A 27,502-nucleotide genomic window follows, 5' to 3' on the forward strand; every position below is an offset into this window, starting at 1 on the left:
TGTGAGGTGAACTCCATGGATAGCAGAACCGACCATTCGGTCTGTACTTTTGTTTTTTTTAATTTTTATTTTATGTGTATGAGTGTATTGCCTGCATGTACGTGAGTGCACCTGTGTCATGCAATGCCGCAGAGGTCAGAAGAGGGCTTCGGATTCCCCTGGAACTGGAGTTAAGGACGGTTTGTAGCTGCCATGTGGGTGGTGGGAATTGAACCCGGGTCCTCTGCAAGAGCAGTCAGTGCTCTTAACCACTGAGCCAACTCTCCAGTCCCTCAGTCTGTACTTTTTATATTTTTTAAATTATTAGTGTGTGTGTGTGTGTGTGTGTGTGTGTACAGGCTTGGCATGTCGTGGCTTGTGTGTGGAGGTCAGAGGACAACGTTTGAGAGTTCTTGTCCTTGGAGTTCCTCTAGTTTCTGCCATTGCACTGTGTACTCCAGGCTGGTCTGCAAGCTTCCAGGTAATTCTGTGTCCGCCTTGCATCTTGCTGTGGGAATGCTGTATTAGTTACTTTTCTGTTACTGTGATAAAAACCCTGACCAACTTATTGAAGGGAGAGTTTATTTAGCTTATGGTTCCAAACAGGCAAGACTCCATCCTGGCGGGGAGGCACGTAGGCGGCAGAGGTGGCTGGAACAGGAGCAGAAGCTAAGTGCTCACATCTTCAAGCATGTATGGGAAGCAGAGTGACTGGAGATCCAGCAAGGCTCAAGAACTCTCTAAGCCTGCCCCCAGTGACACCTGCTTACTTCAGCATGGCCACACCATCTAAGACCTTGCAAAAACTGCCACCAACTGGGGATAAAATGTCTGAATACTTGGAGCCTATGGGAGACCATTGCATTCAAAGCACCACAAACGCTGTGTTTGCAGATGTGCATCACCACATCCACACTTTAGTTGGATTCTGGGGATCCATCCAGCTCAGGCCATAAGGCTTATGTGACAGGTTCTATTCACTGAGCTATCACCATTTGATTTTTATACAGGCTTCTAATCAGATATACTAGAAGTCAGTAAGTCATGAGTGTTGGGCAAATACGACTACTAATTTGTGTTTCGTGGGGGTTTTTGGTCATTTTGAGACAGGGTCACCATGTAGCCTGAGCTGGCCTGGAACACGATATGTTGACCAGGCTGGCCTTGAACTCACAGATTCTCCTGCCTCTGACAAAGTGCTGGGATTAAAGGCATGCACCACCATGCCCAGCTCTAATTTGTGTTTTTAAAAATATTTTATTTTGGGGCTAGAGAGATGGCTCAGTGGTTAAGAACACTGGTTGTTCTTGCAGAAGACCCAGGTTCAAATCCCAGCACCCACATGGCAGCTAACAACTGTCCATAACTCCAGTTCCAGGATATCCTACAGCCTCTTCTGTCCTCCGCAGGCACTGCATGACACGGGCACACTTACCTACACGCAGGCAATACACACACGTAAAATAAAAATAATAAAATATGAAAAAAAAGAAAAATAAAATATTTTTAAAATTTTTATTTAGCCAGGCATGGTGGCGTACACCTTTAGTCCCAGCACTCGGGACGCAGAAGTAGGCGGATCTCTGAGTTCCAGGCCAGCTTCCCTGTCTCAAAAAGACCAAAAACAAAACACAAAAAACAGAATGACATTGGACATTGCAATCCATGCATACCCTCCTAATCTGCCTGGATCATCCTTTGATAGTTCTAAGAATTAGCACAAGGTTTAGACACAGTTGGGCTTGTGGCTGGAGAGCCAGCCTTTGTGAATGCTGCACACCCAGAGCTGTTTTTTTACTTCATGGTCTGCTTTGTACATGCTTTTATCATCCAACTCAAGCATTAGGATACTGGTTGGCCATCATGAGTGTTCCACAGACACTTGGCCCTGTGGTTTGCTAAACACACATTTACATCAAATACAAAATGAAGATATTAAAATTTGAATTCGAGGAGCTGAAAAGATGGCTGAAGGTTAACAGAACTTGCTGCTCTTGCAGAGGATCTGAGTTCAGTTCCTATCACCCATATCAGCTGACTCATAAACCCTGCAACTACAGAGGATCCAACATTTTATCTGTGCACCTCAGGCATACACGTATATACATAAAATGAAGGAATCTTAGCCGGGCGTTGTGGCTCACACCTTTAGTCCCAGCACTTGGGAGGCAGAGGCAGGCAGATCTCTTGAGTTCAAGGCCAGCCTGATCTATACAGTGAGTTCCAGACAAGGACTACATAGTGAGACCCTGTCTCAAAAAAAAAAAAAAAAAAAAAAGTTATCTTGGGGCTGGAAAGATGGCTCTGGTTAAGATTGCTGGCTACTCTTGCAGAGGACCCAGGTTCAGGTTCAGTTTTCAGCACCCACATGGTGGCTAACAACTGTTAATTCCAGTTCCAGGGGATATGACGCCCTCTTCTGGCCTCCTTGGGCACTGACTGGCATGTGTGCATTTATATTCAAGCAGGCAAACACTCATACCCATAAAAATAAATAAAAGTAGCTGGGTGTGGTGGTGCACGCCTTTAATCCCAGCACTCAGGAGGCGGAGGCAAACAAACAAACATAAATAAATAGATAAATAAATAAAAAATGTAAATAAAAGACATTTAAAAATGTCTTTAAGAAGCCAGGCGTGGTGGCACACGCCTTTAATCCCAGCACTCAGGAGGCAGAGACAGGCAGATCGCTGTGAGTTCAAGGCCAGCCTGGTCTACATAGTGAGTTCAGGTCAGCTGGGACTACAGGGAGATCCTGTCTCAAGACAAAAAAAAAAAAAAAATCTTTAATAAAATGTCTAACTCTACTATATATGCAAGTTCTGATTTTTTTTGGGGGGGGGTCTTTTTAAGACAGGGTTTCCCTGTAGCCCCAGTTGGCCTGGAACTCGCTATGTAGACCAGCCTAGCCTCAAACAGAGATCCACCTTCCCCTGCTGGGACTAAAGATGTGCGCCACCACACCCTGCTAAATTCTGAATTCTTTACAGTGTGAAAGCCATGAATCCTGGTTTGTCCTGAGCTGAGGTTCCTAAAACTCTGAGGAAACTCCTCAGGCTGCTGAGTAGCAGTGGGGAGGGGGTCTCCTGTGCCTGCACCCCCAAACGTCGACAATATGCCGCACAGTCTTTGCTGTGGTCCTCACACTGCATTAATTCTACAGAGCTGCCTGTCTTCACTCTTCGACCTGCCTCTCCCCACTTGCATCCTCACTCCACCCTTGTCCTGCTTTGTTGTCTTCCACATGTAAACAACCAAGAAAACAAACAAACCAAACACCAGAAAAACCTTGTGCATGAAAGCATAGACCGTATTCAATGGTGACTGTGAAACAGTTCCAAAATAGCGTGTGCAAGAGGGTTCATGTCAGCCAGACATGGTGGCACATGCCTGTAATTGAAAGACTTGTGAAATTGAGGAAGAAGGATGAAGAATTCAAGGCCAACCTGGGAGACAGAGAGACTCCGTGTCAGGAAGAAAAGGGACTGGTGAGATGGCACAGTGGGTCAGGGCGCCTGCTGCCAATCCTGAAGATCTGGGTTCAAGTCCTGGGACCCACATGGTGAAGGACAGAAACAGCTCCTGCAAGTTACTCTCTGATCTCCACACCGGTGCAGTGGCATTCGTATCACACACACACACACACACACACACGTGCAATTTAGAAGATAAAAGAAAGGACTGGAGAGATGGCTCAGCAATTAAGAACACTGACTGTTCTTGCAGAAGACCCAGGTTCAAATCCCAGCAACCACATGGCAACTAACAACTGTCCATAACTCCAGTTCCAGGGGATCCAACAGCCTCTTCTGTCCTCCTTGGGCATAACTTAACACCAGTGCACTTACACAGGCAATATACACATACACATAAAAATAATAAAATATTAAAAAAAAAAGATTTGAGTCCTAGTCCCAGCACTCACATGGCAGCTGATTAACTGTAACGCCATTTCTAGGGAGTCCAACTCCCTCTTCAGGCCTCTGTGGGCACTACACACACATAGTGCACCTACATATATTCAGGCAAAACACTCATACACATAAAAATAAAAACAAATCTTTTTGAAAAAAGTAAAGAAAAGAGAAAGAAATTGAAGGTGTCATTTTAGAGCCTTGCTTTGATTCCCATTCTCAATTATTCCCACCCAGTTTTCAATTAATAATAATTCAGAAAAGAACAGGAGTGTCTCCTGCTGTGTATCTTAGGATCCCTCTGCCTTGATCATGTCCAGATGTGTCTTTTACTGTCTTATGAATCTGGTTCCAGTTGTTTGGCCCTACCATGTGGGTTCAGCACTCATTCTGAGCATAACTGTAATCTTTTTCAGATCAGTATAGTAAAGGAGTGATGTGCAATAAAAAAAAATTCTTATATGACGGAGTTCACAAAAAAAAAAAAATCACCAGCACCACTTTAAGAAAAGTAACAAGGTCAATGTTTATTATTTCGACCGGCTGGGCTGTCTGTCTTGAAAATAGATGCAGCCCTGATCATTGTAGGGCCAGAGTTTTTATAGGATTACAGAAATATAATTCAAACAGGACACTTGTGAACCAATCATGTTTGTACAACATGGCAGAACTTTGAATCTATTGATCAACAACCAATCATTATACAGACAAGTTATACAGTCATATAACTTGGCAATCAACTTTGTAATTTTAAAATTAGTCAACTTCCAGCCGGGCATAGAGGTGCATGCCTGTAGTCCCAGCACTTGGAAGGCAGAGGCAGGCAGATCTCTGTGAGTTCAAGGCCAGCCTGGTCTACATAGTTCCAGGACAGCTGGGGCTACAGCCAGACCCTGCTTCAAAAATACAAAAAAAAAAATTAGTCAACTTCCCAGCCATAACAAGTATAGTAAGAAAGCTGGAATCAGCAGTTACTGGGTGGTCATACAATAACAGGGTGGTCTTATACTTTGTGTCAAGGTGACCTAAAATAGCAAGCGAGTTACAGAAACGAAAACCGGCCGTTAGCCAGATGTAAATGTCTGAGATTAGTACATTCCACTGTTTTGTGATTGAGCTATTTCTTGGAACTCAAGGCTGTTGTCTCTTTTTAAATATTTCCCATAAGTGAAAAGAGGTTACTGTTAAAATAGCTATTCTGAACAAGATGGAGTAACTTACGTTAAGATGCTAATATAGTTCAGAAATGCAGAAAAATACGTTACTGAAAATTTGGGGGTCAGGGCCTAGGACCTGAAAGCCAGAGCAAGCTAGCATGGGGCCACTGTCCTCTACGGGCCAATTAAAGAAACAAGTAATAGTGAGAAGCAGAGAAAGGAGATGTATTCAATGTGGACACACTGAGACCAGGAGCAAGAGAGCCAGTGATGCACTGGCTCCACACACCCCGGCCCCTACTTCATCCCTGCAAGCCTAGCATCAGTGTCCTGACATGAGGTTTAGGTTTAAATAGAAGGAAAGAGGTGTGACTTACTAGCCGGACTTGGTCAATGCAGTTTACCCCACTATCACTGGACCTGGCTCCAGTCCGTCCAGCTGAGTAGTCTGAGAAGTTGTCAGAACTGTGGGAAATAGGTTTGCATGAGCCACTCCCCTTGGGCGCCTGGCTTCAGCCCATTCCTACTCACCACTAGATTCCTGGGGAAATTCCGTTTCTTGGGGTCCATTGTTTGAACAGTGTGAAAACCTGCAGATTTCATTCGGTGTCATTGCGGACCCCTCCGGCTGTGCGAGAAGGTCAGTGATGGAGACGTCCAGCAGCAGCATCCTATGAGCGGTGCCATGACGTTTTCTGAAGGAACCGGAAACACCTAGTCCGCCATGATGACTACTGGCAGACAGGCAGCTGTGGGAGCGTTAGCGGGCATGCGCCTAGTTCCACCGAGTGCAGACAAATGCTGCCGGAAATGTAAGTGACACCGGAAGTGGGGACAGTGGCCATGAAGTCTTAAATGGTCAAGTCATTCTAGGGTTATTTTGCAAGGAGGTTGAGAGGTGATTGGACATTTCATCTCGCAGAGCCGGCGGCCGGGTTAGAGGCGCCGGGGAGCTCGAGGTGAGGGGCGTGTGATGCTGTGCGGTGAGCGGTGCTTTCTGCTGCGTGATGGTCCGACGCCGGGCTGCGGGGGGGCGGGGGGCGGTGAAGGTGGGGATCGGCCGCCGCTTTGCTCTATTCTTGCGTGTTTTCTGCATCCCTGTGTTCTGTGACTTCTCAGTGCACTTCCCCGTGGGATTTGATATCGTAGTCCGAGAACGGTCCCCTCTGAGCACCGAGGACAGCACCGGGGACCCTGGGAGGACTCCCCGTGGGTGCTGCGGGAGTCCGTGCTGGGTGGAGCTGGAGCTGCAGGTGGAGGACTTGGAGGGTGGGTGGGGATGGGGAAGAGTCAGGACAGCACGTGGCTGAGGATGGAGCCCGCAGGCCTGGGGAGGGGGTGCTTGTGTGGACTGCACGGCCTTCTGCACCCGGGTGTCAGCGGGGCCATGGCGGGGAGGCCTGGGTCGGGGTCCCACACTGGCCCGCATGAAGAGAAAACACAACTACATAAGAAAAGAAAATACCAGATCACAGATGTCTCTTGGGAGGGGATCGGCCCTGCCTTATTAATCTATCTAGTACTTTCTCTAATTGCTAAATTCAGAGAGTTTAATTTCGGAAACCCTCTCCCCTAAGCTCAGAGGCCGGCCCCCTCCAAAAGTAAGGAATTTTCCTTTGTCCGGCGAGTTGCTGGTGGCTCTCCTATCCCCATTTCTCCCACTGCGAGTGACCAGCGTTATTAAAGGACCTGATTACCTAAAATTCTCAGCACTTCTGGAACCTGGGAAAGCGTCTTTATTATTTAAAGCAGAAAGAAAAAAAAAAAGAATTCATTTAGAATTTGAGCTCACCACAGGGACACAGAGAGCCATGTTCAATCTATCTGAACCCTATCCATGGCAGAGTGAACATTTATGGACTGGATTGAACAATCCCAGGAGATACGCATAGCTGTAGACCCGCGTGGAAGACTTTGTGTTATTGCTGGGGACCAGGGCTCCTGACTGCAGGGCCGATTCCGTTCCCAGCATGGTATTTCCTCTCCCGAGCTAGAGCTGAAAAACATGTGTTTTGTTCTCTTGAGACGTAGTCTCCCTATGAATACCAATATAGCTTGGATCTTGGGGTGATTTGCTTACTTCTGATTCTTGAGTATTGGAGTTACAGGTGTCTGCTTTTATCCAAGCTCAGGAAAAAAAAAAAATGTGTGTGTGTGTGTGTGTGTGTGTGTGTGTGTGTATATATATGTGTGTGTATAAGAGCTATATATGGCAAATTCTAGTTTCTAGGGCCACTCTATGCAAATGATAAAGATCATTCATTGATTGGCAATTCACCAGAATGAGGTAGCTTTCATATTGGGGCATGCTGTTTGAATCCCTTTTGTTAGGGATTATTTGGGGTTCCTGCAGAAACCAGTAAATTACACTGTCTGGGAGACATTTTTGGCTACCAGGGCAGTAATGATTATGCAAGCCCGGACCTGTCAGAGATGGAGGCAGTTTGTAACCTGGCAGTCCTATATCCAGTCACTGGAGGTTACTGGAAGTCACTGGCTTCTGCATTCTGGCATAGAGGGGTCATCTATCTCATCATGGACAAGCCAGAAGTGTTACGTGAATGGGGGCCTGGCACATGTGTGCAGGTTTTCTGGGCCAATGGGGGTGGAGGGCTGGGAGATTAGGTCAGTGAACTTCAGTGATGTGTCAAAAAACAATAGGCTGTGTGGCTTTGGATGAACAGAGAAAGTCTGGAAACTTGGAATAGGAATCAGATTGGCCATCACCCCCTGAGCTATCTGGGCAATAAGAAACAGAATTGTTTCTAGATGCTACCACATAGGGGACAGCACCCTATAATTGTGCTTAGTGACCCTGTGGGCAGATCGAGCAGAATAATAATGCTTATCACATAACAGCAGAAAGGGTTGTTTGAAATTAAGTAAAAATTAAGTTTCCATGTATGGTGGCACACCCCCTTAATCCCAGCACTCAGGAGGTAGAGAGAACCTCTGTGAGTTCCAGAGCAGTCTGGGTCTATATAGTGAGACCCTGTCTCAAAAAAAAAAAAAAAAAATTGGCAGCTTACTGATTTTTATTCATATTTACAACTTGCCAGGCAGTTGTTCAGGGCTTAAGGAGCCTTCCCTGGAATGAGATCCCAGATCCCTGTCATTAATATCTGTGTCTTCATTTTGGAAGTAACTAAATTAGTACTGTGTTCTTCTTCCTGTTAAAGTGTGGGAGAGCTGCAGTGGTCCTTCCTTGGGTCCAGAGTTACATTTGTTCTTGTTCCTTTGTAAGTGAGTCAATCACAAAAGTGAGCAAGGCTTTTATGGGCTTCGTTTCCTCTGCTATGTCCTTCAGCCTGGGCCCTCAGAAGTTCGTGGTCAGTCAGATGTTCAGTGAGCGAGCATGGGTCATTGTTTTTTTGTTTGTTTTCCAGTGTCTCTTCAGCTCTCCTGGGACCAAGTCATCCAGGCTTCAGGCTATCTCCTCTTCCCAGCACAGCCTGCCTCTGCTCAGCTTCTGTGACGACGAGGAGTCCAGATTTGCCAGAAAGCCCAGGACTAGAAGATGAGAGGGGACATGGCTGTAGATAGGAGTTTATGCCGGAAGACTCACCTACTGGGTGCAGAGGAGCAGGAGGGGTCATATGAGGTAAGTAGGGGTTTCCTCATGGGTGATCTCAAGGGCAGACATAGGAAGGGGCAGATCCTGTTCCTGAGATGCTCGGGATTCTCCTGTTCAATACCTCCTAATCAACTCTCTCTCTCTCTCTCTCTCTCTCTCTCTCTCTCTCTCTCTCTTTCTCTCTCCTCTCTCTTTCTCTCTTTCTCTGGAGACATGTAGCTGAGGCTGACCTGGAACTTGCCATATAGCCCAGGCCACCCTCAGACTCAACAATCTTTTTTTGTTTTGGCCTCTCCAGTACTGGGATTACCACCAAAGGTAGCCTCTGTCTTTTTGTTTGTTTGTTTGTTTGTTTTTTGTTTTGTTTTCAGACAGGGTCTCTTCTCACTGTAGCCTGACTGGCCTGCCTCTGCCTCCAGAGTGCTAGGATTAAAGGCATGCACCACCACGCCCAGTGACCATGCCTGGGTTAGCCCACTACCTTTTAATGACAGGATCGTTTTCTTGCCTCTTGGGTTCTCCTATTTAGATTTCTTTTTAAAATACTATATTTATTATTATTTTATGTGTATAACTTTTGCTTGGGTGTATGTAAGTTCACCCATGTACTGTACAATGCCCATGGAGGTCAGAAGAGGACATTGAATTCCCCTGGAGCCGCAAATGTTTGTTAGTCATCATGTGCATGCTGGGAACCGAACCCGGGTTCTCTGCAACAGCGGCCAGTGCTCTTAACTGCTGAGCCATGTCTCCAGCCCTGTTTTTTCTTTTTCTCAGGCTCCTGCCCCGAGTTCTCAAAGCTTGCTTTCCATGCGCGTGCGCTGTACACTTCTAAGAGACAGTGTTAACACATAATTAGGGCTCCCATTTATTGGTTCTTTGTGTCATTGATAAAGGAATTTTTAAAAAGGACTCAGAAAGGAGCTAGAGAACCATTTTATTAGTAATTTAGAGAAAACTAACAGGGCAGGCCAACTGGGCAGGTAAACTGAGAATTCTGGTGGATTTAGGGAGGAAGGAGGAGGGAGACGATAATGTAGAAAAGGGTATGTGGGCCAGGGAGGAACTTCAGGGACTGTGAGAAAGCCAAGCAAGTCAGGGTCCGGAAAAGAGAGGGAGGAGAGGAGAAGTTGGGGTGTTTGAGTTACTAATCAGAAATGTCTGTAGGCCTAGCAGTGACCTGGGAGCAGGTGCCCTGAGGGAGGGCCTTGGGGGAAGCCAGTCCCTCATCTCCTGTGGATGGTGGTGAGAGCCAGGTGATTGTCAGGTTTGGAGTTGGAGTAACTCTTAGGAGAGACAGTAGTATGTAAGGTTCTAATCTTTGGGTCAGATTAGAATGTTAGGTCTCCACCCAGGGCCAGAAGTAGAATTTAGATTCCATTCTTTTGACCTGGAGGAAGTCACTTTCCCTAATAGGTTTCAATGCCCTGGTATCTCCACCTTTTTATATGGGATTTTAAATCCTAAGGAAAGGCTAACATGTTTCCCTTTTTAAACTCACCAGGGAAGGTGGGTCCTAAAGTTTAATTTTAGGGTCTCTGTGGCCTCTGAGGCTGCTAAGAATCCCCAACTAGGTAACTAATAGGTGCAATTCTGCTTGGATCCATCGTCCCTGTTCACACCGCTGTGTAAACTGCAACTACGCCTGCCTTGTTTAATGTTCTGGTGGACAGCTGCCTTTTGCTTTGCAATGACTGATTTTAAATATTTCGTTTATTATTTTTATTATTTTTTATGTGTATGAGTGTATTGCCCACATGTATGTAAGTGCACCCGTGTCATGCAATGCCCACAGAGGTCAGAAAAGGGCATCGGATCCCCTGAAATTGGAGTTATGGGTGGTTGGTTGCTGCCATGTGGGTGCTGGGAATCAAACCCTTGTCCTCTGCAAGAGCAGCCAGTGCTCTTAACCACTGAGCCAGCGCTCCAGCCCTGCAATGAGTGGTTTTGTATGTTAGATATTCATTTTATTAATGTTTTCAAGTGTGTGAATTATCCTGGTCATAAAATGAAATTAATTGTAGCTAACAGCAGCTGTAGCAACAATTACAGGCACTTATTTGTAGCTTCCTGTGTCCCAGGCTGATCCTCACAAGAGACTTGTTACATGTGGCTGTTGACCCCATTTTACAGAGCAGAAGCTGAGGGACTTGGAACGGGCTCAACTTCCAGTGATGAACAGGCAGGCAGCCTGGGGTTAGAGCAGGCAGTGTGCTCCAGAGCCCGCCTGCCAGTCAGCTCCATCCCCTGAGGAAACCTCTCCTGGTACCTTTCTGGCTTCCTAGGCTGGGGCCAGGCTGCTGTCGTGGTTCCACATGCCACACGGTCCTGTTGGCTTCCTTCGCTGCCATGCGGGGGATATTTTCCTCTGGTGTATTCAAGTCTGAGTCCTGAATTCTGTAGTTCTCTAATGAGAGTGTGCATTAGAGTGTGTCCTCTAATGTGTAGGTGCATCTTGAGGTTGTACCCTGGAGATGGGTGCATGGCAGGCTGTCTTAGAGACCTGGCATGGCTGAGAAAGTCATTTAAAACAAAATGAATACCATGGATTTAGGTATTTAAATGAAGTATCTATCGAAAGTTTTATATATGCCTTTGAAGATGTCACAGAAATGCTTAATTTTTTACTATATTTATCTGGGTTTGAATTACAGTTTATAAATCCCTTTTGTCTCCCTAATGCCCTCTATTCTTATCCCTAGCCCAAACCTATTTTTCCTTTCAGATGTTAAGTTTTCCATTTTAAAGAGTTTCCACAGAAAGAAACCCATCTGATTTTTATTGATTATTATTTGTGTGTGTGTGTGTACACAAGTGTGGTGTACCTGTGCACCTGTGGCTAAGAGGACCAGTTTGTGGAGTTAATTCTTTCCTGCCGCCTTTACGTGGGTTCCATGGGTCAAACTCAGGTGATAGGGAGCACCCACTGAACTAGCTCACTGGCCCCGGATACCCTTCTTAAAAAAAAAAAGAATTGTTGCCCTGGAGAGATGGCTCAGCAGTTAGGAACTTCTTGCAGAAGACCCGGGTTCGAATCCCAGCACCCACATGGCAGTTAACTGTCCGTACTGCAGTTCCAGGGGATCCAATGGCCTCTTCTGTCCTCCTCAGGCATTGCATGACACAGGTGCACTTACCTACATGCAGGCAATACACACATACACATAAAATAAAAATAAATAAAACATATTTTTTAAATATTTTTAAAAATTGTTCCCTGCTGGGTGTGGTGAGTTCAAGGCCAGCCTGATCCGCATAGTGAGTTCCAGGACAGCTGGGGCTACAGGGAGACCCTGTCTCAAAAAGACCAAAAAAAAATATTTTTCCCTAGTTTTACTAATTTTTAAATTATGTTTTGTGTGTGCCTCTGTGTCATGGAGTAGGTGTCAAGGTCAGACGACAACTTGTAGGAGTCCGTTTTCTCCACCATGCTGGCCTGGGGATCAAACTTGGTTGTCAAGGTTAGCCGGGCCACTGTTATCTCTGGGCCATCTCACTGGCCTAGTTGCTATTCTTTTGTTTTGTTTTTTGTTTTATTTTTATGTATTTATTTAGTTTGTTCTTTTTGAGACAGGGTCTTCCTGTAGCCCCAGCTGGCCTAGAATTTTAAGAACTTGATTTTCACTGGATGTGATGGCAAGGTGGATCTCTGTGAGATCAAGGCCAACCTGGTCTACATACCCAGTACCAAGCCACCTGGGTCTGCTAGGAGACCCTGTCTCAAAAAACAAAACAAGCCAGGCTTTTAATCCCAGGCAGAGGCAGGTGGATCTCTGTGAGTTCAAGGCCATCCTGGAGTTCCAGGCCAGCTGGGGATACAGGGAGAACCTGTCTCAAAAAGACCAAAACAAACAAAAGAAAACCTGGTTTCAGTTTTTATTATTTATTTTAATGGCATGTGGTCCTGGTTCTTACATATTTGAGATACTTCAAAGTGTAATTTTCTGAATGGAGAGTGTGAATTTCAAAAATTAACCCTTCCATGTTTTATTTTGTGCCAAGTCTGCTGCTGGCTTCCAGTCCTCTGTTGTGGGGATCCCCTTAGCCTGTGAACACAAGCCACTTCAGTTCCACTCCCAGTCACCCCCTCTGTCTCACAGCCCTCCAGCCTCCTCCCATTATGTAAGCTACTGATATTAACAAAAGCCCATCACTGCATGTTGCAAAGCTTTCTTTTAAAAGGAGTAAGAAGTCAGGAAGAGACTTACTTGCAGAGTTCAGGAAAGACAGGAAGAAACTCAGCTTCCTGTTTAGTAGGAAATGCCTGTGTAACAAACATCCCATACCCCCCCCCCTATGTAAAATTAGCCACACCAACAATGCCCAGCCTAGATGTGGCCATGCACTGAGAAAACAGGAAGAACTGTTGGTCCTCAGCAACTGCTGAAGGTATCAATCATGTCGGTTTGTGATGTGTGTGTTGTCTGAGACCCAGCATTTCCACCCCTCTGGACGGACCCAGCAAACTGGGTCTGTGTAGGTTCAGTAAACACACTGGTTATTACCAATCTGATCACTGGCAGTATGACATCTTCTGACAGGCTTGATCATTTTATTATGGCTGAGATTGAGCCCTGCTATCCTTTGGCTATTTTGAGTACTGTACTTATCTGCTCATTCTGTTCCTCTCTTTTTTGCTCTCATTCTGCCCCTCCCTCCCTCCTACCCCCCCCCTTTGCCTTTTTTTTTTCTTGACAGGATCTCATATAGCCCAGGCTAGCTTCACTCTCCCTTTTTAATTGAAGATGGCCTTGTACTCCTAATCCTCCTGCCTCTACTTCCCAAGGGCCAGGATGACAGGCTCCAAACAAACCCAGGTCTTCTACTAGAGTTGTCAGAGCTCTTAAGCGCCAAACCATCTCAACAGACCCCCATTTTGCTTAATTAAAAAAAAAAAAATTATTTGCCCGGTGTTGTGGCACACTCACTTAATCCTAGCACTTGTGAGAGAAAGCCTGGAGGATCTCTGTGAGTTCAAGGCTAGCCTGGTCTACATAGGTAGTCCCAGGCCAGTCCTCATAATGAGATCCTATCTCAGCAACAACAAAGTTAAGCCTCGAATGGTGGCCCTTGTCTGAGATCCTGACACTAAAGAGACTCAGGAATCTGGTGTCAGTGGGAATCAACTCACAGCTTAATGAGTAGGAAGCCAGACAGGGCTCAACAGTGAGTCCCTGTCTCCAAAAGAAATAAAACAAATAAAAAGAAAAGGACAAACCAAATTGTTTCATTGTTCTTTTCTATTTTCTCTGGTTGACCTTGGTACAGGGTCAAAGAGGACATTGTCATACAAGTATATGATATACTCTGAGCTAACACCCCTTCCCTTCCCTCCCCTTCGTTCTTACCCCCCTCTGCTCTAAACATGTTCTCCCCACTTTAGTGTCACATGTACATTTATCTGTAGTGTCACATGTTCATTTATCTGTATACTCAAAAATGAGACAAGGTGGGATATTTGTCTCAAATAAAAAAAAACAACAACAAAAAAGGAGTGGCTGGAGAGATGGCTCAATGGTTAGAGCACTGGCTGCTCTTGCAGAGGACTGGGATCAGTTCCCAGCACCCACATGGCATCTTACAACTGTCCTTAACTCCAGTTCCAGAGGATCTGACGCCCTCTTCTGGCCTCCACAGACAATGCATGCACAGTGGATTTACACATGTTCAGGCCGTATACTCGTATACACAAAATGAAAATAACTGAGTAAAACTTTTTAAAGAAAAAGGCATATTTAGGCAGGAGCAAATGCAGGATACACTGTCTGCTGAGTGAACCCCATCTTTGAACAACTATTAGCATGTTTCTGTTTCATTTGTATTTCTCATTTCTAGGTGGTTTGTAGCCAAATCCCAGAGATTGTTTTCTCCGTGTAAGTGCTTGGGTGTGTCTCTCTACATAACCATAGATGTTGTTCATATACTTTAAAAAATAGCAGTGAATTTTTAAAAATTTTTTGACACAGAGTCTCCCTGTGGCCCCAGCTGGCCTGGAACTCACTATGTAGACCAGGCTGGCCTTGAACTCACAGAGATCTGCCTGCCTCTGCCTCCTGGGTGCTGGAACTAAGTGCCACCACACCCACCAGGCAGCAGTGATTTTTTGATATCCTCACTTCCTAGTGCTATTATCTCATGTAGAGTTTTCATACCAAGTCCAGTCAGTGGGGCTGGAGAGCTGGCTCAGTAGTTAAGACCACTGGCTGCTCTTGCAGAGGACCTGGTTCTGGTGTTATTTTGAGCTTGCTCTTTTTTTCTCCTCTTTTTTTTTCCTCTTTTTGAGACAGGATCTCCCTGTAGCCTCAGCTGGCCTCGAACTCACAGAGATCCGCCTGCCTCTGCTTCTGCCACCCAAGTGCTGGAATTAAAGGTGTGCGCCACCACACCTGGCTCCGCATTTCTGAACTGCCCTCAAAGTTGCCCTGTAGCTGAATATGATATCATTCTGAACTTCAGATCCCCCTGCCTCTACCTCCTGAGTGCTGGGGCACGCCTTTAAGCCCTGCACTTGGGAGGCAGAGGCACGTGGATCTCTGCGTCTCCATAGCAGGTTCCAGGCCAGCTGGGGCTACAGGGGGACCCTGTCTGAAAAGACCAAAAAAAGTTCTTGGCCTTATGAATGCTAGACACATAGTCTCAGTTGAGCCGTACACCTTGCCACTAAACTATAAATCATTTTCCTCTCTCTGTTCCTTTTTTTCCTTTCTTTTAATCTTTTTGTTTTAATATTTTATTTTTATTGTGTATGAGTGTATTGCCTGCATGTATGTAAGTGTACCCATGTCGTGCAGTGCCTGTGGAGCTCAGAAGAGGGTGTCAGATCTCCTGGAACTGCAGTTATGGACAGTTGTTAGCCACCATGTGGGTGCTAGGAATTGAGCCCGGGTCCTCTGCAAGAGCAACCAGTGCTCTTAACCACTGAGCCATCTCTCCAGCCCCTACTTCTTACTTTTTAAGAGTTTATTTTATATATATGAGTGTTTTGCCTGCATGTATGTAAGTGCCCCAGGTCATGCAATGCCCAAGGAGGTCAAAAGAGGGTGCCAGATCACCTGGAACTGGAGTTATAGATGGTTGTTGGCCGCCATGTGGGTGCTGGGAATCGAACCCAGGTCCTCTGCAAGAGCAGCCAGTGCTCTTAACTACTGAGCCATCTCTTCAGTCCCTATCTCTTCTCTTTCTTTTAAGTTGGCATTTAAATATAAGCATATGCTGTCCAATATGGTGCCCGCACGTGGACTGTAGCTGTCACTGGTGAAGAAGATGCAGTGGAGCAGTGCAGGCTCCGCAGCTCAAGTGATTCTTACTAGGGGTGTCTTAGTTTCTTTTCTGGTTACTGTGATCGAATGCTTTGACAAGCAACTCAAAGGAGTGTTTATTTTAGCCTCAGCTCAAGTGTACAGTCCGTCATGGTGTCAGGTCAGAGCGGCAGGAGCTCGAAATGGCTGGTGGCATCACATCCACACTCAGGAAGCAGGCACTGATGAATGATGGGGCTCAGCCAGCTTGTCTTATATGGTCCAGGAGCCCCTGCTCAGAATGGTCTTGTCTATCATTAAGATGAGTCTTCCCACATCAGTGAACATAATCAAGATAATCCCACATGGACAGTCTCAGAGGCCAACCTTAATCTACATGATCACTCACTGTGTGCCTGGAGTTTGCTAATCCCACACAGACTGTCTCAGAGGCCAACCTTAATCTACATGATCACTCACTGTGTGCCTGGAGTTTGTTAATCCCACACAGACTGTCTCAGAGGCCAACCTTAATCTACATGATCACTCAACTGTGTGCCTGGAGTTTACTAATCCCACACGGACGGTCTCAGAGGCCAACACTCACTGTGTGCCTGGAGTTTGCTAATCCCACATGGACGGTTTCAGAGGCCAACACTCACTGTGTGCTTGGAGTTTTGCTAATCCTACATGGACAGTCTCAGAGGCCAACCTTAATCTACATGATCACTCACTGTGTGCCTGGAGTTTTGCTTCCTATGTGATTCCAGATTGTATCAAGTAAACAAGAAACAGCGACCATCACAAGGGGCTTCTACTCAAGTGAACCTGAGTTCCCGAGTTACACTGCAGACACTGATTTCAAGAGGAGTTAATATGAAGCCAAGTTGGAGTCTCTGAAGCCAAAGGCCATAGTGCAGGAGGTGATGCCAGGCTTTTAGCCTGTGTTTAGTTACCTTGTGATCGCAACTGAGGAATGAATATCTTCTAACTGAAGAAGCTTTTAGGTGCTTGTTTCATGATGCAGAACCCAATGGACCCGACACCACTATAGCCTGGAATATTGCTTAATAAATATTGTACTGCTTATTTTTTGTTTGAATCTTAGAATCCATTTATAATACTTAAAATTTTGTTATTTTATGTGTATGGGTGTATTGCCTATGTGTGTGTTAAGTGCACCCGTGTTGTGACATGCCCAAGGAGGTCAGAAGAGAGCATCAGATCCCCTGGAAGTGGAGTTATGGACAGTTGTTAGCTGCCATGTGGGTGCTGGGAATCAAAACTGTGTCCTCTGCAAGAGCAGTCAGTGCTCTTAACTGCCAGGCCATCTCTCCAGCCCTGTTTACAATATTTTTAAAACATGATTATGTATGATAACTGGCAGGATTTCTCAAAATAAATTTTCTTTATCCCATCCACCACAGATTAATGTGAAATAGATATTTTGTGGGGAGCTTAATGAAACATCACGGTGAAAAACAATTAGAAAACACCCTTGTATAGCATTCCCATTTGCCAGTGATGAGTAATTCATAGCGAAATGTGGTCGGTTGTTGCAGAAATTGGTATCGTTTGAGGATGTGACTGTGGCGTTCACCCAGGAGGAGTGGCAGCACCTGGACCCCGCCCAGAGATGCCTGTACCAGGACGTGATGCTGGAGATCTACAGCCACCTCGTGTCAGTGGGTGAGCGCAGATACTGCTTTGTACCCAGTGGAAAATGTCAGGTTTTGGGTTTGGGTTTTTCTCCAAGACAGTACAAAGTTCACAAGAGACGAGAGACAAGAGGCAAGAGATGGTCCAAAAAGACAAGAAACCACACAAATCCAGTACCCTTCCATTAACAGGGTATCCCATTCCCAGCCCGGAGGTCATCTTTAGGATGGAGGAAGGAAAGGAGGCACGGACAGAGGAGGCTGAATTCTCAGGCCAGAGGTGGTGTCAAGGTGAGGGACTGCTGCCCAGGTGGGGGTAGAGTTCTCTTGGGGACGCGATCAGTCTGTCTCCCGTATTCGTTTCCTGGTGTTGGTCACCTGGGCTTTTTCCTGCCCTGGGTTTTTACAGCTTATGTTGCAATCCAACATGTTATCAAAGCCAGTTAGGGACCTTTGTAAAACTGCAGCAAGTGATCATGTGGCAAAGAGCTGGTCTCATCTTGGAGATAATTATACCTAAGTGGACTAACTCAACCACGAAGCAACATGTAGTTGGGGAAAAAACGGGTGTGCTATTTTGCTTCTTTTTTTTTTTTCCCCTGTCATTTTGAGACAGGGCCTCCCTGTAGCCCCAGCTGGCCTCAAACTCACAGAGATCCACCTGCCTCTGCCTCCCAAGTGCTGCGACTAAAGGCGTGCGCCACCATGCCTGGCTATTTTGCTTCTTTTTGATCAATTTTGATGCAGGCTTGTAGTTATTTTTATTTATATAAGTTCCAGAAACTCTGAATCACCGATCTGTGATTCTCCTAGATCTTGTTCATGGTGTCTGTTCCTTCACGTCTCTTCCCAGAAACATGTGGGCTTGACTCCCCATCACAGAAACTTTCTGAGAAAGCTTTGGTTCAAAGTGATTATTCAGCAAGTGAAGTCACCAGAGATGGTTCATGGTGTTCCCTTCTGCAAGAACTGTGGAAGAATACTGACCCTACAAAGAGAGATCAGCCAAACCGGACCCCACCCTCGAGTCCAGGTGCTGTCCTCGACAAGAAAACACTGTGCACAGACAGTGGCCGTGCATGTCAGAAGCCTGGGGAAACCATTGTTTTGGCACCCCACCTCATCTCCACACAAGGGGGACTTCTAAGATGTTACTCGCTTCCAACAAGTTTGAATCTGAACCTAGAAGCAAATGCTCAGAAGGAAAGCAGTGTCACAAAGCAGCTTCTTTACATTGTGGTGTCTGGTCAGCTCGTCACACAGGGTTCTTGTAAGGCCAACTTTATGATTACTCATGGAGGAGAGGAAGCCTGCACAAGGCCTGGGCGTGGAGACGGTCTCAGCCATAAGTACCCACTGACACAGCACGACGGTTATTCTCAGGAGAAAGCAGATCAGGGTACTAAGTGTGGGAAGGTACTCTATGCCGTGTCCTCTTCGCACAAACCCAGGATCACTCCAACTGCGGAGAGCCCGTTTGTCTCATACAAGGATGGGAAGGCCTTCCTCCACATGTCGGAGTCACTGCGTTACCCATTTCCCCTGAAGGAGGGAGAGCTAATTCAGGCTGGGGAGAACCCTTACAAATGCAGCGGCTGTGGGAAAATCTTTCGTACTGAGGCCGCGCTCCAAGAGCATGAGCAAATTCACACAGAAGAGAAGCCCTATGTGTGCAGTCAGTGTGGGAAAGCTTTCGGCAGCAGGTCAGTTTTCTGTGAACATGAGCTGCTTCACAGGAAGGAGATGCCTTTTGTCTGTGATAAATGTGGGAAGGCCTTCTTGGAGAAGTCAGAGTTGACATCCCATCAACAAAGCCACACTGGAGAAAAGCCTTACAAATGTTGTGAGTGTGAAAAGTCTTTCAAGTTTCCATCCCAACTGAAGGTGCACTGTCAAATCCACACAGGCGAGAAGCCTTATGAATGCCAGGAGTGTGGGAAATCATTCAGTAAAACAGCCAAACTCAAGGTGCACCATCGAATTCACACAGGAGAGAAACCTTACGTGTGCTCTGAGTGCGGGAAGGCCTTCAATCAGAAATCAATACTGGACAGGCATGGGAAACTTCATCCTGGGGAGAAGCCTCACAGATGCAGTGACTGTGGGAAGTCATTTAATTACCCGTCCCAGCTGAAGGTGCATTACCACAGCCACACCGGGGAGAAGCCTTACAAATGCCGAGAGTGTGGAAAGTCGTTTAATTTTCCATGTGAACTGAAGGTGCATTATCTAAATCACACGGGGGAGAAGCCTTACAAATGCCGAGAGTGTGGAAAGTCGTTTAATTTTCCATGTGAACTGAAGGTGCATTATCTAAATCACACGGGGGAGAAGCCTTACAAATGCCGAGAGTGTGGAAAGTCGTTTAATTTTCCATGTGAACTGAAGGTGCATTATCTAAATCACACGGGGGAGAAGCCTTACAAATGCCGAGACTGTTGGAAATTGTTCAGTAAAATGTCCCAACTGAAGGCACATTATCGAGTTCACACTGGGGAGAGGCCTTTCAAATGTAGCCACTGTGGAAAAGCCTTTTCTACTAAGGAGCAAGTCCAGGAGCATGAGCGCATTCACACGGGCGAGAAACCCTTTGTGTGCACTGAATGTGGGAAGGCCTTCAGTAGCAGGTCATCTTTTCGCAAACATCAGCTAATTCATACTAAAGAGAGACCTTTCGTCTCTCAGAAATGTGGCTCGCAAGAGTCAGCATTGACACCCCGTCTGCAGCCCCACATTGGTGACAAGCCTCCTTACAAATGCCCTGACTGTGGCAAGTTGTTTAATTACCCGTCCCAACTGAAGTCACATTATCAAACCCACACGGGAGAGAAGCCTTGCAAATGCCCTGACTGTGGGAAATCATTTAGTAAATCATCTCAGCTGAAGACACATTCTCGAATTCACACAGGGGAGAGGCCTTATGTGTGTTCGGTGTGCAGGAAGGCCTTCAAACAGTTGTCAACACTGAGCAGGCATGAAAAAATCCACATGGCGGAGAAGCCTTACAAATGCAGTTTCTGTGGGAAATCATTTTGCTCACCGCCTGAACTGAAGGTGCATCTTCTGATTCACACAGGGGAGAGACCTTACAAATGCAGCTACTGTTGGAAAGCCTTTTGTACTAAGGTCCAACTCCAAGAGCATGAACGAATTCACACAGGAGAGAGGCCCTATGTGTGCACTCACTGTGGGAAAGCCTTCAGAAGCAGGTCAGTTTTCTCTAAACATAAGTTGATTCACAAGAAAGAGACACCTTTTGTCTGTGACAAGTGTGGGAAGGCCTTCTCACAGAAATCAGAGTTGACATCTCATGAACAGACTCACATTGAGGAGAAACCTTACGAATGTCAAGACCCAAAAATTGTTTCGTGAAATGTGCCACTTTTGTGGACGTCACATAGTGAGGAACCCTTTCAGATGCAGCAGCTGTGGAAAGTCTTGGCTCTACATTCAACTTCAAGATTATAAACAAAGTTACTTGAGAGAAACCCTATGTGTGTACTGAATGTGAGAAAATCTTCAGGGACAGGTTAACTTTTCATAAGACACCAGATGACTCAGAGTGAAACCATTTTCTGTTACAAATATGGATTAGAGATGACATTATGTCAACTCACATTAGTGAGAAAACGTTGGAGTGCCATGTTTGAGAAATCACTCTAACCTAGATCTTACCTAGCTGAAGTCGCATCAGCGGCTCACCGATGGAGAGCTGTATGTGTGTTATGAATAACTGCAGGTGTTCAAGAACAGCTCAGAATTCAACTGATACTACACAATTCATTCAAGAGACAGTTTTTTTTTTGTTTGTTTGTTTGTTTTTGTCTTTTTGAAACTGAGTCTCCCAGTAGCCCTAGCTGGCCTGGAACCCACTATGTAGACCAGGCTGGCCTCGAACTCACAGAGATCTGCCTGCCTCTGCCTCCCGAGTGCTGGGACTAAAAGGTGTGTGCCACCACGCCCGGCTCAAGAGACGGTTTTAATAGTTGCAGTTGTTATGTAACAGATTTTATTGAGAAATGAGTTCCTCAGTTACCCGTGTATTCATAGATGAGTTGTATACCTTTATTTACTTGGAAATCATTTTATAAGAGATTAAATTGTACATCTCCTATTCTTTGAACAGAAAAAAAAATCTAGCTTTACATTGCTTGTTTAGACACAGCAAACATAACACACGAGGAAAATTACTCACAAAATAACCTACGATAGGCACATGTATTCATATTTATGTTTATTAAAATGTATGGATTTTATTTCAGATTATCGCTGACTGAATCAGAAAAATGTTTCTGTAGATAGTGATTTAATTTTTTTTTTCTTTTAGACAGGATCTCCCTGTAGCCCCATCTGGCCTGGAAATCACTAGTAGACCAGAGTGGCCTTGATCTCACAAAGACCCACCTGTCTCTGCCTCCCAAGTGCTGGGGTTAAAGGTATGCGCCACCACACCTGGCATAAGACAAAGTTTTAGCAGACTACAGGGAATTTTATGGGAAATTATGTCAGTGATAACTGTTTATTGTGGGAAGCCAATAGGCCTAAGTGCCAGGCATGTGAAGAGTACAATGTTATGAATGTACTTGTGTGTATGATATGTGTGCATCGTAAATGAATTTATATTTCTGTGTACATAGACACAACTGCATGTATTTGATCAGCATATATATTTATATGTGTATATATATGTCAGTGCATGTATGGATGGATACATATGTGTATTCCCTCCGTTTAGTAGGGTTTCCTATAGAATTCACTGCATAATAGGAACAGGTAGTTTATGGTTATTTTTAAATGACATTTATTTATTTGTGTGTATGTATGTGGTATGCATGTGCTACAGGTCCATGGGAGGACCAGAGGACATCTCGTGAGAGTCTATTTTCTTCTTACACCAGGTGGGTTCTGGGAATTGAATTCTGGTCATCTTGCTTGGCAGCAATCACCTTTACCTGCTGAGCTCTCTCACTGGCCTTGTAGTTATTTTTATTAAAGAAGGTAATTTATATTTTATGTTTGTCAAGTTTATTCTCTCAGGGTGTGATTGCGTACATCTCTAATTCCAGCACTTGGGAGGCAGACACAGGTAGATTTCTGAGGGTTTCAGCCAGCCTGGTCCACACAGCAAGTTCCAGGCCAGCCAGGGTTGCACAGTGAAACCCTGCCTTAAAAAAAGAAGAAAGATGAGTTGGGCGTGGTGGCCCACGCCTTTAATCTCAGCACTGGGGAGGCAGAGGCAGGCAGATCTCTGTGAGTTCAAGGCCAGCCTGGTCTACATAGTGAGTTCCAGGCCAGCTGGTGTTACAGGGAGACCCTGTCTCAAAAAGAAAAAAAAAAAAAAGAAAAGAAAAAATCCATCTTGACGTGTCATCAATAATTTTTATTGCTTTACTTTATGGATGTATCTTGTATCTTTTTGGGTAAATGCATAAGTGAAATTCTGTGTCCTTCACTGCTTCGTGCTTAGCTGAGCTCTAGTCAGCCTTTCCTTCTGACCTGTACCTTGTGTGGTGAACTTCTCTATAGGCATCAGAACCAGCCATTCAGTCAGGACTTTACAATATTTTTTATCAAAGTTACTAAAGCATTAGTAAACTAATCAAAGTTACTAAAGCATGGCACGTGCTCGGAGGTCCCAGGACTGGTGTCTTGGGAGTCTCTTCTCTCCTCCCTTGTGGACGGAGTTCCTTTTGTCTGAACGGCTGCGAGGCGAGCTCCAGGCTGGCTTTTCCAGCTTCCAGGTGGTTCTCCTGTCTCCTGCTGGGATTGCCTATGTGCACTACTGAGTCTGGCTTCTTTAAGTGGGTTCTGGGGATCGAACTGAGGTCATAAGGCTTGTGTTCCAAGCGCTTTAACCTGCTTAGCCACCTTACCAGCTGTAGTAGTTACTTTGCTGTTGTGATAAGATTTCATGACCGAAGGTGACCTAAGAGTTTATTTTAGCTTACTCTTCTGAGGGGAAGTCCGTAGTAGCCCGGGAGGCCTGGCAACAGCACCGGGAGCAGGAAGTGGGGAGATCACATCTCAGTCCATACTCGGGTAGCAGAGAGAACCAACTGGAAGGAAATGAGGTAGGACCACAACCAGGAACTCTTAAATCCCACCCTCAGTGGCGTGCTCCTAAACCTCTGCGAACATTTCCACCTGTTGGAGACCAAGTGTTCAAATACCTGAGCCTGGGAGTGGGGCATTTCTCATTCAAACTACCATACCAGCTGTTCATATTTTCATACAGACTTCTAATTGTATGTACCAGGAGTCAAGAAGTCATAGCTATTGCACAAATATAGCATATGAGCTTTAAAGAAAAAAGCAACGTTTGGGGGCCGCAGCTATGGCACAGTCTGTAAAGTGCTGGCCATGCAAGGACTTCAGTTTGGACTCCCCAGCACCCAGGTAAAAAGTCAAGCAACCTGGTTTGAGCCTGGGCTCCCAGTGCATGGTGGACAGTAGTCTTCAAAGCTTGCTGTCAGCCAATCTAGTGAAATTGCTGAGCTCCCCCAGCTCAGTGAGACCCTGTCTCAAAAAATAGAATGTAGAGTGAATACAGAAGACACATGTGCACACGTGCACACACATGAACGTGTACACACATCACTACACAGAGAAGATAGAATATAAAAATAATGCATTTGTATGCATTTTTAAGTTCTTTTAAAATTTCTTATTACATTTTTTTTGTGGTGTGGTTTCAGGGAACAGTGGTGAGAGAGGTCTGGGGAGAGGCCTCATTTAATCCTGAACCCACAGTAGGGTGACACAGGCCCAGGTTTTCCAGACTGCACAGGTTCCCTGGTGTTTCCTCTCAGTGTCACCTGGGATGTACACTGGAACCTCAGGTCCAGTTAAGTATTCATTCTTTGTGTGGCGCCCCTTCAACACCAGAGGCCAAGTAAGCTCATTCTCATCCAGAAAGCTGCATCCTCTTAGCCATCCCACACCTCTGCCCTTATACTTTCTTTAGGTCTATTGTGCATAACTCCTTTGTTCCATTCTGTTGGTAAAATTCCTTCTGTTGTGGGAGCAATGTAAACAAACTGCTCTGTCCTCCCTTGATCCCAATGGCAAACCAAGGTACAAGTCCACCAAAATGTACTCCAGGAAAGCAGAGAGTTTATTGGGCTTGCTTACAGAGCCATGGATGAGGGTTTACTCAGGAAAGAGTGTAGGTGCCCCTCCCTAGTCTTTCCCAGCCTATGTCCCTCTCCCAGGCGACTGCAGTTAGGGCCGTGTTGAATAGCTCATCCCAGGATGGCTGAGTATCCTGTGTCAGCAGTCAGCAAGCCCAGCTCTGATGATTTTAGCCAAGCAGATGCAGGGGAGCTCAGGGAGATGGCGAATGTAGAGGACCGTCCTAGACAGCCCCTGTTCCTCTTCCAAAGCCTCTGCTCATCCCTCTGTCTCTGACTCATTGTCCTTTTCTTTCTCCCCAATCATTTGGTTCTTTTTCTGTTCGATCATAGACTGAAGAATTCGGCATTGATGGGTATGAGGGGGAAATAGGATTTCCTGAGGTATGCTCACAGCTTTGTTTTCACAGATCTGTTAGTTTGGCCTAGCGGCGCACACCCTTAATCCTACCACTTGGGAGGCAGAGGCAGGTGAATCTCTGTAAGTTCCAGGCTAACCTGGTCTACATAGCAGGTTTCAGTCCAGCCAAGGCTATATAGTGAGACCCTGTCAAAAAAGAAAAAAGAAAAAGAGAAAAAAAATCTGTTTGGTTTGTGACCTAAAGGTAACTTTTTAGTGTTGAATCCCTCAAAGTCCCACAGACAGGTCATGAATGTGATCAGGTTTTCAGGGGAAGAATCCACTATATTATAACTAGGTTGCGTTAACTTGTAGAAACTTGGGTCTTCTGGTGGACGGGCAGAATGAGTGAAGGCAAAGATTCAACCCCAGGTGGGGAGGACTGAGTTTAATTCTTTAGCAGTGCTTTTCTATACTCTCAAAACTACAGTACTACAGTCACAAGGTTGGTGTTTGTGCCAGGATACATGAGAGAATTAGTTTCACAGAGAACAAAGCACATTCTACAGGTTAACATTTAAAGTTAGTCAGTAGGCTACAAAGAGTATATCAGTTTCTTACAAAGTCTATAGATTTTAACAATTTCCAGGAAGGCTGGTCGGCGGTGATTATGTCTACCTCGACCTGACCGCTCTTAACCTCTTCCTTGACCTTGATGTTCTCCTTCATTAACTCATTTCTCCCCTAATCATGGTAGGAAGAAGTCCGTCCATCCACGTTAACCCTATTTTAGAGATGAGAAAACAAGGCTGGGGAATTTGATAGAAATCTGGAAAAGGGGCTGGAGAGATGGCTCAGCGCCTAAGAACACTGGCTGTTCTTGCAGAAGACCCGGGTTCGAATCCCAGCACTCACATGGCAGCTACAACTCACAGGGCAGTTACAACTGTCCATAACTCCAGTCCCAGGGGATCCAGCAGCCTCTTCTGACCTCCGCGGGCATTGCATGACATGGGTGCACTTACCTACATGCAGGCAATACCACACATACACCTAAAATAAAAGTAATAAAAAAATAAATCTGGAAAAGCCCAGATTTGAACCCTGGTGTCCATTCACAATCTCATCTCAAGCATTGTGCTTCCTACCTGCCCATAAACTTCTCTGTTGTGGGCAGTGAACACGGTGGTTAAATAGAGAATGGTATATGATTCGATCTGAAAAGCACTGCCTCCTAACCCTTTTCAAGCCCAGAATCTACCTGGCCCATCCCTTCAGTAGTTCTAGGATTTAGCACAAAGTTTGGGCAGAGCAGCAGCTGGGCTCATGGCTGTGCTGTGAGCTGGTCTAGATGCCTCACACCCCAGCTCTGCCTCTCAGGCCTTCCTGGCAAGTTTCTTGGCTGTCTGTGACATCGTTTCCTCAGCTGTCAGATGAGAGGGTTTTTTTTGTTTTGTTTTTTGAGACATGGTCTTATTCTATCATGCGGGCTGTCCTGGAATTCGCATATCATATTAGGCTGGCCTCAAACCCTGAGACTCTCCTGCCTCACCCCCCACAAGTGCTGGTAATACAGGCGTGAACCGCTGTTCTAGTTCACTTTCTGTGTCTGTGATCAAACACTGACCAAAAGCAACTTGTGGAGGAAAGGGTTTACTTCATCTTACACGTCCAAGGCACAGACATTTTTGTGGGAGGTGAGGGAGGAACTCAAGGCAGGAATTGAAGCAGAGATTGAGGAGGAATGCTGCTAAATGGCTTGGTTCCCTGGTTTACCCCACTGTTGTTGTTTTCCATATTTTATTATTTTATGTGTATGAACATATTGTTTGCATGTAGGTAGGTGCACCCATCCTGCGGAGGTCAGAGAGGGCAGGGCACTGGATCCCCTGGAACTGGAGTTACAGGTGGTTGTTAGCTGCCATGTGGGTACTGGGAATTGAACCCGGGTCCTCTGCAAGAGCAGTCAGTGCTCTTAACCCCTGAGCCATCTCTCCAGCCACTCAGCTATTTTCTTATACAGTCCAGGCCCTCCTATATAATAAGCAATCCAGAAAATGCCCCACAGACGTGGCCACACGCTGTCTGACAGAGGAAGCAGCTGAGATCCCCTCTCCTCTGCTGTCCTCATTACCTTCTACTGCTTTAGTCAGGTGTCTTTTCATCAACATGTAACTAAGACATGTCTGTAGTGACAAAGGTATATAGGGGCCATGGCTCCTTTGAACACAGCCCAGCAAATTGTTCCCTTGAGCAGGTCCAGACCAGAAGACTAAGCTTGGAGGGTGGAGAGGGGCAGCCCTGGAAGACTCAAGATTCTGGGGAGGTCAAGTCTGGCCCCTACCTCCAACACTGACTCGCTGTGGGGCCTTAGCTTGTGGCCAGGATCCTGTCACACATGGTTGCCTGCATTGCCTCGGTCTACAGCCGTCCGTACCACCTCAGCTCAGGTCATCTGTGACACCATATTATCATAAGGCCCCTCAGTCTCTTGGGCTCTCTGGAGCAGAGA

The 27,502-nt window shown here is 45.8% G+C and overlaps 2 protein-coding genes across 2 annotated transcripts in view; both read left to right on the plus strand.

The window, feature by feature from the left end:
- Positions 1 to 8,519: 8,519 nt before the first annotated feature.
- On the plus strand, positions 8,520 to 22,659 carry LOC103750318 (zinc finger protein 665). Its single transcript, XM_029556254.1, has 4 exons — positions 8,520 to 8,651; positions 17,425 to 17,551; positions 17,713 to 17,811; positions 18,374 to 22,659. The coding sequence occupies exons 1-4, from the start codon at positions 8,568 to 8,570 to the stop codon at positions 20,890 to 20,892; spliced, it is 2,829 nt and encodes a 942-aa protein (XP_029412114.1). The 5' UTR covers positions 8,520 to 8,567; the 3' UTR covers positions 20,893 to 22,659.
- The window catches only part of LOC103750331 (cytoplasmic tRNA 2-thiolation protein 1-like), a 40,901-nt gene continuing 21,970 nt past the window's right edge, over positions 8,572 to 27,502 (plus strand). Inside the window, 1 exon segment of the mRNA XM_029556256.1 lies at positions 8,572 to 8,651. The gene's annotated coding sequence lies outside the window, so the exon portion shown is untranslated.

The sequence above is a fragment of the Nannospalax galili genome, unplaced genomic scaffold (assembly GCF_000622305.1).
Source record: "Nannospalax galili isolate Female #2095 unplaced genomic scaffold, S.galili_v1.0 scaffold1827, whole genome shotgun sequence".
Classification (NCBI taxonomy): domain Eukaryota; kingdom Metazoa; phylum Chordata; class Mammalia; order Rodentia; family Spalacidae; genus Nannospalax; species Nannospalax galili.